Source organism: Dipodomys ordii, unplaced genomic scaffold, assembly GCF_000151885.1.
Source record: "Dipodomys ordii isolate 6190 unplaced genomic scaffold, Dord_2.0 Scaffold14, whole genome shotgun sequence".
NCBI classification, from domain to species: Eukaryota; Metazoa; Chordata; class Mammalia; order Rodentia; family Heteromyidae; genus Dipodomys; species Dipodomys ordii.
This window is the reverse complement of record NW_012267230.1, coordinates 10,054,003-10,064,829: the sequence shown is the minus strand read 5'-3', so window position 1 is coordinate 10,064,829 and position 10,827 is coordinate 10,054,003. Positions and strand designations below refer to the sequence as shown.

General features: G+C 45.9%; 1 protein-coding gene across 1 annotated transcript; it reads right to left on the bottom strand.

The window, feature by feature from the left end:
• Window positions 1-1,031: 1,031 nt before the first annotated feature.
• Window positions 1,032-9,951, bottom strand: Rsl1d1 (ribosomal L1 domain containing 1). Its single transcript, XM_013011349.1, has 9 exons — window positions 9,815-9,951; window positions 8,667-8,806; window positions 7,023-7,158; window positions 6,536-6,684; window positions 6,349-6,450; window positions 5,236-5,329; window positions 5,023-5,148; window positions 4,151-4,468; window positions 1,032-1,848 (listed from the first exon to the last, which is right to left on the bottom strand). Exons 1-9 carry the CDS (start codon window positions 9,917-9,919, stop codon window positions 1,549-1,551), a joined length of 1,470 nt encoding a protein of 489 aa, XP_012866803.1. The 5' UTR covers window positions 9,920-9,951; the 3' UTR covers window positions 1,032-1,548.
• Between the last annotated feature and the right edge of the window lie 876 nt (window positions 9,952-10,827).

The following is a 10,827-nucleotide window of genomic DNA, read 5'->3' as shown; positions in this document are numbered from 1 at the left end:
GATGCTAGGGGCTCACACCCGAAATCCTAGCTACTCAGGAGGCTGAGATCTGAAGATCACAGTGCAAAGCCAGGCCAGGCAGGGAAGTCGTGAGACTATCTCCAATTAACTACCTAACAGTGCAAAGTGGAGCTCTAGCTCAAGTGGTAGAGAGCTAGCCTTGAGCGAAAAGGAGCTCAGGGATAGCACCCAGATGGAGTTAAAGCCCCAGAACCAGCACAAATTTTTTTTTTTGGCTTATGTGGTGCTGAAGAATCAAATCTAGAGCCTCATGCATGCAAGGCAAGCACTCTTACCACTGAGCCACCTTCCCAGCAACTCCCTCCCCCCCCCTGCCCTTTTTTAGTGTTTTTTTTTTTTTGTGTGTGTGTGGTCCTGGGACTTGAGTTTAAGGTCCTAGTTGTTTTTTTTATCCCTGAAGGCTAGCACTCTACCATTTGAACCACAGTGCCACTTCTGGCTTTTTCTGAGTAGTTTTACTGGAGGCAAGAGTCTCAAGGACTTTCCTGCTTGGGCTGGCTTCAAACCTTGATCCTCAGATCTCAGCCTCCTGAGTAGCTAGGATTATGTGAGAGACACAGGAGCTTGGCTCTGCAGTGTTTAAGTGTTGGAAACCCGAGTCCAGAGTTAGGACACTTTTCCACTACATTTCAGAACTGTCTCCAATAAACCTGATACCAGCATGTTGGTATCACTGTTTGTGAGCTAGTAACCCTTGGAAGCATTGCTGAAGTACAGTCCTTCCTAGCTGGAAACACATGCAGCTCAAACACAGTGCAACGCCAGTGTCACTGAAAGCCTCACAAGTGAGCTGGATATGCATGGCCCCTCTATCTGTACAGAGGAGGTAGAGGGAAAAGAAGAAATTTCCTTTACTGTAGGCATATGTGCCTAGATGGGACAGGCAGACTGTCTCTACGTTCTGAGATTCTTGTGCATCAAGCCCCTCATCGCTACTTTGCTGTTTGCAGTCTTGTGAACTGATGCACAAGTAAAAATATTACAGCAAATGACAAAACAGCTCACATATGCTCATTATCCAATAAGCATCGAGACAGATGTTACAGTTTATTTGTATGATGACCACAGAGAAGACTGTTACATCAGCAAATACACAGAACAACAATGAAAAATAGATTTTACTTTGCCATTGGCTTTTCCAAAAAGGAGTATAGGTTAGAATCACCTATGGAGGTTCTTAAAACCTCACTCATAGAGAAAGTAGCAATGGGGGTTGGGATCCAAATACTTTTCATTTCACTTCTTTATTCCCCCAGTGCTGGGGTAGAACTCAGCCCCCATGCTGAGCCAGGCCCAAGGAAGCCAAGGTTTACTGTTTTCCAGCCCCGGCGGTCCCCAGCCTGAGCACCCCACGGTGGCAGGCATGTCCTGCTGTGCCCAAATGACTACATTAGAAAAAAGCGTCTCAGGCTGTTATGTAACTGTAACCCTCTGTACATCACCTTTATAATAACAATTAAAAAAAAATAAAACAGAGTCTCAGGTAACTGTTAAGTCCTGGGCAGAGCCAGTGATTTTTTTTTTTTTTTAGTTAGACTGGCTCTCAGAGGGGATTTTTCGCCCCTGTTTAGGGGTGCTGGGATCATTACTTCCAGATTTCTTACAAGTGGTGAAGAACTTGGCCTCTGGCTTTTTTGGAGTCTGTCTCAGGTCTTTTTTTCCCAGCACAGAGTCTGTTACTTTGTCTTTCTGATCCACCTTCTGCTTCTTCCCTGGAGCTTTTCCAGGGGTCTCTCTGGTAGGCAGGGCCTTTCTCTTCTTGCCAACAGGTATGCTGGGCCCAACACTCTTCATTGGAGACTTCTTGGCTGTGGCACTGTTTTGCACCTGCAAGAGAAGAAGAGTTAAGTCTGGCAATGGCAGGAGTAGCTGTTCAATTTAACCTTACAGGAGGGGCAACCTTACACTGTCTCATGCCTACTGGGCATGTTGCTGTTGTTACCGCCACACCGCCAGCCTTCTACTAAAGACTTTGTAAAGGCAGTCTGAGGGTCACTCAAGAGGCCCCTCTTCCTAAGGAAAGTGACCAGTGAACACTTCCTAAGTGCAGAGAGAGCTGTGCCCCAAACTGACTTCCTGTTAGTGAGTCCCTTGAAGGCAACCTTCAGGTTCCCAGTTGGTGAACCCAGGCTGTGCCGCCAGAACCCACAAGGCAGAACTATTCTAACTCAAAGAAGCTATTCAAAAGGGGGAGCGGCCCAAGATGCAGCAAGGATCTAGCAGCAAAGTCTGCCCAGTCTACAGATACAACTGAAGACCAAACTAAACTTTGTATGTGTGCCAGTACTTGGAGCCTTGAACTCTCTGCACTCTCCCTTAGCATTCTTGCTCAAGGCTGCCATTCTACTCAAGCCAGAGTTCCACTTCCAGTTTTTCTGCTAGTTCAGAAGAGGCACCAGACAAAACTATTTTTATATAAACCTAACCACAAACACAAACCCCCAAAATCAACCTATTATAATATCTCCATATGTTTATTTTTAAGTCTTTGAAGTTTTAATTTCCTGCCTGTCTTCCTAGTAGCTGAGCTTCTAGGTAAGCACTGAAATTATGAAACTGCCACGATTCTATTTCCTAGATGGGTTTAAAGGACTGGGCCTTCTTGTCAGCCAGGTGCGCTATCACTGACCTATCCTTGCCAACACTACACTTCAGGTCCTAACCTATCACCTGTAAAAAGTTAATTTTTTTTTTTAAAACCCACCACCATTTGGAGTCCTTACACTCATTTTATTTATTTTTGGGGGGTCCAGTGGTGGAGCCTGAACTCTGGGCCTGGGCGCTGTCCCTCAGCTCTTCAGCTCAAGGCTAGCGCTCTACCACTTGAGCCACTTCGGCTTTCTTTTCTGCTTATGTGGCGCTAAGGAATCGAACCCAGGGCCTCAGGCATGCAAGGCAAGCACTCTACCACTGAGCCACCTTCCCAGCCCCAAGAAGTTAATATTTTAAAGATTACTGCCAGGCTCATGCCTGTAATCCTAGCTACTCAGGAGGCTGAGACCTGGAGGATTGAGGCTGAGGCTCAAAGCCAGCCCAGGAAAAAAGTCCACTGAGACTCCATTGCCAATTAATCAGCAAAATACTAGAGGCATCAATCATTCAAGTCATAGAGCATCAGGCTTTTTTTTTTTTTTTGTCAGTTGTGGGCCTGGGCACTGTCCCTCAGCTCTTTAGCTCAAGGTTAGCACTCTACCAGTTGAGCCACAGCACCACTTCTGGCTCTTTTTTTTCCTGCTTATGTGGTACTGAGGAATCGAACCCAGGGCCTCATGCATGCAAGTCAAGCACTCTACCACTGAGCCACCTTCCCAGCCCTACAACATACTTCTTAATAAAAGGGTTTTTGTTTGTTTGTTTTTTTAAAGCTAAAACATTAAACCAGCTTTCTTCTTTCCAAGCTCAGAACACCAGTCTTGAATGAAACAGAATATGAAGTTCTGAGTTCAAGTCTCACTGATGGCATGAACACATACACACATAGAAAACAGAATTACTATTGAGCCAGACTGAGGTACAAAGGGAGACAATGTCGGGGGGGGGGGGGGGAGAGCTACAGTATGCTGTAAGACGGAGTGATGGCTCTTGTCTGTCATTCTAGCTATTTGGGATTGGGAGGATCTTGGTTCTAAGGCCAGCCCAAATGAAGTTTGTGAACCCCTCATTCAATGAACAAAAACTGGGCGTGGAGGCGTGCACCTAACATTCCAGTTATATGGCATTTTGTCCAGCCTGGACAAAAAGTGAGATTCTATCTGAAAACAACTAAACCAAAAAGGGTGGGGAGTGTTTTTAAGTGCTAGGCCTTAGCTCAACCTCAGGCCCACCAGAAAACCAAATGACCTAGCATGCGACCACATCAACACAGCAGCAGCTTATATCTCATAGCTCGTACAGGAGAGTAACCCATACCACTCCAGCTATGTGCACAGCCTACCTACAGTAATGTTCAAGTGTCCCACTGTGAACCAAAACATGACTTACCCCTCAACAGGTGTTTACAGGATGAAGTAAACAGGCTACCACATGGCTCTTGGTTTACTCATGTTTTTCATCACTCAGCACTGAGCCTGCCCAGACACAACTGGCCACCAAACCATTCAATATTACTATTAAACAGCAATAAAAATACCTGGACATTTTCTTTTGCTGGAGTTTCTTCTATTGGTACCAACTGTGGGATTTCGTCTTCGTCATCTGTCACTGTAGGCTGGCCTTTGACTTTGCCTGTCACTTTAGGCTGGACATTAACTTCGCCTGTCGCTTTAGGCTGGCCTTTCACTTTGCCTGTCTTTTTTTTCTGAGACCCAGGGTCCTTCACTGGATCATCCCCACCTTGAGATGCCAGGTCCCATGGTAAGACTGGTGTAGACTTCCGAATTCTTGCCCTCAACTTTTTGTTTTTCTTCTTTTGCTTTGCACGCAATTTCATCTCTTTTTTCTTTCTTTCCTACCAACAATATCAGACAGAAGATAAAGATAAGTAGGAAGACTTGCGAAGAAAAACAAAGGATAAGGAATGAGCACTGGTAGCTCTCAGTATTCACAGTCCCTCCCCCGCCCCCAAGAGCTTTGACCTCTACCATAAACAAACAACTCCACTTTCACCAGAGCCCTACAGCCCAGCTCTGTAGCCCAAGCAGAACCCAGAACTCTGGATCCTCCTGCTCAGCCTGAGTGCTGAGAGGACAGGTGGCACCACACCTGTCATTTTGTTTCTGACTCTTAATGATGTACTCCTGAACTATATGACATGGTTTGTCAACAACCGATCTTAGTAATTCCATCTTTACATTTCAATACCTTCAGACTCCAACGAATCTTAAAAAAAAAAAACAACTTCTTTAGCTCATCTCTGAGAAGTGAGAACAAGGAACAAAGCACAGGCTCGGGAGCAGCCAGGGGCATGGGCAGGGCACGCAGGAAAGGCAAGGGTTCTGGCCACTGGGAACCACATTCACACCTTCATCAAGCCCATCTAGTATTTAAACATTTACTACTAACTTTTCTCTGAAGACCATTGAAGGACAGTGGGCTGTTTTCATCCACACAGCTGACAAATGAGGAAAAGATGGGAAGGGAAGCAGACCTCTCGGTTTTCACGAATAGGAGTTTGATGCTCTGCAACTTCTGAAACAAAGAAAAGAACAGCAACTATCTACTCCTCGCTTTTCTTCCATGAGTCACCAACACACCTGCCCGGCACACTGGATGTACCTTTGGCAACTTTTCTGCCAGCTTATTCACGACAGCAACAATGTTTTCAGTGAGGTGCTGAGGCTCCATTGCAGTGTGACCGATGCGTACAGTACTGGAATCAAACACAGTAGTCAGTGAACATTTAAAAAAAAATTAAGTCGATGCTTCAAAATAAAGCACTGGCATGTTCCTAAGAAATAGAAACACATCATTCTAAGCCTCTTCTTTTAAAATGTAAAAATGTTAAAAGTACTGAGTTCTAAACTAATTTTTAAAGACTGAAATGTAATTCATTCTCACGTTAGAAACCACCCTTCAGCAGATGCAGAGTGGGAAGCCCATACAGCTCAGCCCAACATTAGGTGGGGGATCAGAGATGCTTCAGACAGCCAGATGGATCAAGATGGATTCGGAATTATGTAACAAGACTGAGGTGGATCTTACAGCACAACATGCAAGCCCAGGACTACAACAGGTCTCTAAGCATTGATCTTACCCTGGCTTTCCTTAATACCCAGAGTTGTCCTGTCCAATACAATAACCACAACACTAGGTACATGTGTCCTTCTCACTCATTAAACCACATCAAATTAAAAACTCAGTTCCACAGGCACAAAGGCCCCATTCCAATACTCAGCCACTGGACAGAATATAAACTTCTACCAGGCAGACTTATTCCAGAGAATAATAAACTCAGGGTCTGGATGCTGTCCCTTAGCTCTTTTGCTGAAGGCTAGTGATATACAACTCTCACCCACAGCCCCACTTCTGGTTTTCTGATGAGAACGGAACACTCTTGAGAGAAGACTTTAGTTTTATTTTATTTTTTTTTTGGTCCGGTCGTAGGGCCTGAACTCTGGGCCTGGGCACTGTCCCTCAGCTCTTCAGCTCAAGGCTAGCGCTCTACCACTTGAGCCACAGCACCACTTCCGGTTTTTTTCTTATGTGATGCTGAGGAATCGAACCCAGGGCCTCTGGCATGCAAGGCAATCACTCTAACACTGAGCCACCTTCCCAGCCCCAAGACTTTAGTTTTAAACTGAAGAACATGGTTTCATTAACAGCACCTTTAAAAGAGTGGACAGTCACTACCAAATGTGAAGTGGTACGCAACACATGCTAGCTGCCTACCTGCAGGAACCACTCTTGGAGATGTTCAGGACAGTTCCACCCAAACAGTAGTTGATCTCTCTGGATAAATTCTTGGCAAGAAGGTTTACAGGTACTGGAACTCTACAAAACACATGGGCATCAGAATAACGCACACAAAGAAACATGTCATTTCATGCTGACGTTTAGTCACTGTTAAGAAACTTACTTCTTTCTTTGATAGAAATGTCTCCCTATGTGCGTGGGTAAAAGCCGCCTAATTCTTTCATCAGTAAGGAAAAGATCAAAACTCCCCAGGAGGCGGAGTTTGGCTTCATATGCTTTATATTCAGTCTTTAAAGTATGGAAAGGGATGATCTAGAAAATACAAACAGTAAAAATAAAATAAGAATACAGAAAAGGAAAAATACTTAGGCAACAATATGAACCTAGAACCTTGCCCTTTACAGTTTAGCAAACATATAAGCACTTAAAATGTTCCAATAACCATGTAAGGGTCATGGTGGTAAATGAGCAAGACCCCTAGATTAAGACTGGAAAGGATTGGCTGAGCTAACAGCACATGCCTATAATCCCAACTAATGGGGAAGATGCAGGTTAGAAGCCAATCTGGCAACTTAGAAGTGTATTATGTATTATATCAATGTAATTAAAAATCCTTGAAACATCTGGAAAAGTATTAGTCTACTTCCTACTCGAGAGATGGATTCAATTCCATGCTTCTTCAAAAGCTTTCTATAGAACCGTTCCGTATCTTCAGGTGATTCAAGTTCATCTTTGGTAAATAAACAGATTTCAGCCAAATCTGACTGAATATTATGAGGCAAGGACCTGCAAAACACATGAGAAGACATCCAGGAGTAAAGTGTTATTTCAGACACCATCTGAAGATCATTATGTCACTTGACCAACCTTCATTTATGTGAACACTACACCAAAACACCATTTAGAAATACACCTAGGGCAACAGTGATATACACAGACAATAATGTTGGAAATGATCTATACAAGTTGGGGGGGGGTGTTGGGGGGGAGAGGGAAAGTAGAAGAAAAATGAGGGGACAAGTTTGACAAGAAATGTACTTATTACCTTACTTATGTAACTATAACCCCTCTGTACATAACCTTGACAATGGAAAAAAAATACACCTAGGGGAAAGAAAAGGCTAGAGCCTTAGTGCAGAGGTAAAGTGCTTGTGTAGCATGTTACAGGGCTGGGTTCCATCCCTAGCCTAGAAATGAAAAAGAAATAGAAAGAAAGAAAAAAGCAACCAAGCTATTTTTTAGAGAAAAGATTTTATATTCCAAGAAATTACTATGAACTCCCAGAGGCTAAAATGTCAATTGACAACTGGGAAGTAAAATAAAAATACAAACAAAGACACCCAAACAATACATATGTAAACACTATAATGTAATTATGTTGTTACAGTGACCCATGTATTGTAATGTGGGAGGGAGAATAACCATATTGCAAGGTTTAAAAACGTTATCTTCTGGTATATTTGAACTTATTAGCTCCTTAAATTTTTAACGCATGTCTTAGGACTAAGAAGAGACAGCTAGCCTGACGTGGTTGTACACACCTATAATCCCAACACTGGGGAGGTTGAGGTAGGAAGACCCAGATTTCCAGAACAAGCTGGGCTAGACAGCAAGACTGACTCAAAATGTACCCCAAATATAAATATAAAATTGTTAAGGGTTCTTTATTTTTTGTTTTAAAGAGTATAAGTCTAGGTCCCAAGTTATAAGACATTTTACTGCTAAAAATGTCCAAATTTCTATCTTTTTTTTTTTCTTTGCTGGTCCTGGGGCTTGAATTTAGGGCCTGGATGTTGCCTGAGAGTCTTTGTGCTCCAGGTTAGCTACAGAGCCACTTTCTGCTCTTTCTGGGTAGCTTGTTTAAGGTAAGTTTCACAAACTTTCCTGCCTTGCCTGGATTTGAATAGTGTGATCCTCAGATCACAGAGTTGCTAGAATTAGAAGTGTGAGCCAATTTCTACCTTTTTTTTTTGGATCGTGGGGCTTGAACTCTGGGCCTGGGTGCTGTCCCTCAGCTCTTCAGCTCAAGGCTAGTGGCTCTACCACTTGAGCCACAGCGCCACTTCTGGCTTTTTTCTTTTTTCTTATGTGGTGCTGAGGAATCGAACCCAGGGCCTCAGGCATGGGAGGCAAGCACTATTACCACTGAGCCACCTTCCCAGCCCCATTTCTACCATTCTTTACGGCAGTGGTTTTATTTGATCTCAGATTTTTGAGTATGCCAGATTTCCACTGTTAAAAGCTACAAATAAATGAATAGATAAAAAGATCAAGAGTAGAAAATTAGAACTTACAATTTGACCCTCAGTTCTTTACTGGGAATTTTCCATAATACCACCATTAAAAATAAATTGTCACTGTCATTCAAAAGCAATGCTCTTTTGCTTCTTCTGGCCTTAGAATGGGCCAATAGGGCTTCTACTGCCTTCCTTATCTGCAAAGGAGAAACATAAACTTCTCAGGTTAACGTACACTCCTCCTTCTCCATACTCTCTTTGCTCCATATTCAATTGTAGTAGGTAACCTGTACAACCACATCTGAATCGTGTAATTTATACTCAGAGCAACTTAAGAACCAATCAAAGAACCCCTAAGTAGTCGAGAGGTGGTGCATGTCTGTAATCCCAGCACCTCCGAAGGCAGAAGCAAGAGGATCAAGAGTTAGAGGTCAACCTGGGCTACAAAGTGAGACCCTGGCTCAAAAGGATGAGACTGAACCACAGGAGACGAGGACGGCAGTAGTTCACAGGAAAAGACCCCACCTCACTGACAGCAGCATTTACTTTGTATTGTGTGCTAGGTCCCCACCGAAAGCACTTCGTAAGCATTCCTCCCTGCGATCTAGGAAAGCAAGGTAGCAGACAGGGACGTGGTAAGTACGAATTAACAACGCAAAAAGACTAGTCCATGGTCAAACAGGAAGGAACCAAAGCCAGGTCGCTCTCACCCTGAGGCCCTAAGTTACCATTTATAATTTCTTTTATTCGCGCTGGTTCTGGGGCTTGACCCAGGGCTTGAACACTGTCCCCGGGCTTTTCTGCTCAAGGCTAGCGCTGTACCACTACCACTTGAGCCACAGCTCCACTTCTGGCTTTCTGGTGATTGACTGTTGCTAAAAACCTCGTGGACTTTCCTGCCTAAACTCGGTTTCGAATCTCGATCTTCAGGTCTCAGCCCTCGAGTAGCTGGGATTACAGGCGACAGATACGGGTGCCCGACTATTTTTGCAATCTAATTACAGACCGCCAGGTCGCAGGCCTGGGGGGAAGCTAGAGAGAGTCAGTGCGGCATAACCGACGGGCTAGCCGGAACGCTCTGGGGACGGCGCCCCGCGCCCCGCACCAGGCAGGCCCAGGTTTCCAGGCCTTTCTGTCGGCACCGCCACGCCTCACAAAGGACGGACACCCTCCTTTCGAAACACCTACCCTACCCAGGGACTCACCTGGCTTTTGTCCAGGTGTTCTAGGGAGGTCGGGTCGTCTGGAGCCGAGGCGGAGGGTGCACCGACGGCCAGAGCCTCCGGAGAGGTGGAAGCCGCGTCCTCCATGGCTGCTTCGCCTCGTGCAAACGCGCGAGCGGCGGAACTTGAGGACGGCGCATCCGCGTGCGCACGCGCGGACGCCCGGAACCGGAAACTAGGCAGGAGGGGCAGGAGCCGCATCGCGTCACTTCCGGGAAGGCGCGCAATTTGGTTTCCGGGCTTGGCGCAGTCATGGTGGAGATCGCTTCTCCTGCCTTCCCGCGGCGTGGGGCGTCGCCTCCCTCCCCGCGGCTGATTCCCCGGCCGGCCTCGGAGCTCCCGGTCCCCCGCGGCGGGCGGTGAGATCCCGCAGGCCATTACCGGCGGGGAGGTTGGCTGGGGGACCCCGGGGGACAGAGTGGATTGAACGGCCTCTTCCCGCCCCATCTTGCTCCCCGGAGGTTACCAGTCCCCAGAACCTCCTGGAAGCTTCCAGAAATATGCTAGGCGTGTCTTAAGAGGGATTTTTCTTGTGTTGGTAAGGAAGGGTAGGTTTCCATCTTCGTGGAACTGACCGCCGCCCTCGGTGTTTGGGAGGCAGGACTGGAAGTTCCGCGCCGCCTTCCCGCTCGGCGGCCCCGCGTGGACGTCCCGGCCGGCGGCAGCGCTTCTACAGCCAGTAAGGTTTTGAGACCATGGAAGTCCGAGGCTAAGCCAGACAATGGCGTTGTCCTCCGTAGACTTGGAGAACACGTGTGTGTGTGTGTGTGAGTGATTATTGGCGCTAAGCCTCAAACTTTGTCTGGGCTGGCTTCAAACAGCTCAGCCTCCTCAGTAGCTAGGATTACAGACGTGAGCAACTGGCACCCGGCTTTTGAAAAAAACTTTTGATACTTTGCTTCTTTCAGCTTGTCTGTCGCGGTATTTACTTTGAGATGGAATTGGGTTTTGGAACAGCGTTAGGAGTAGTTACACTGCTCTTTGGATGTCAGCAT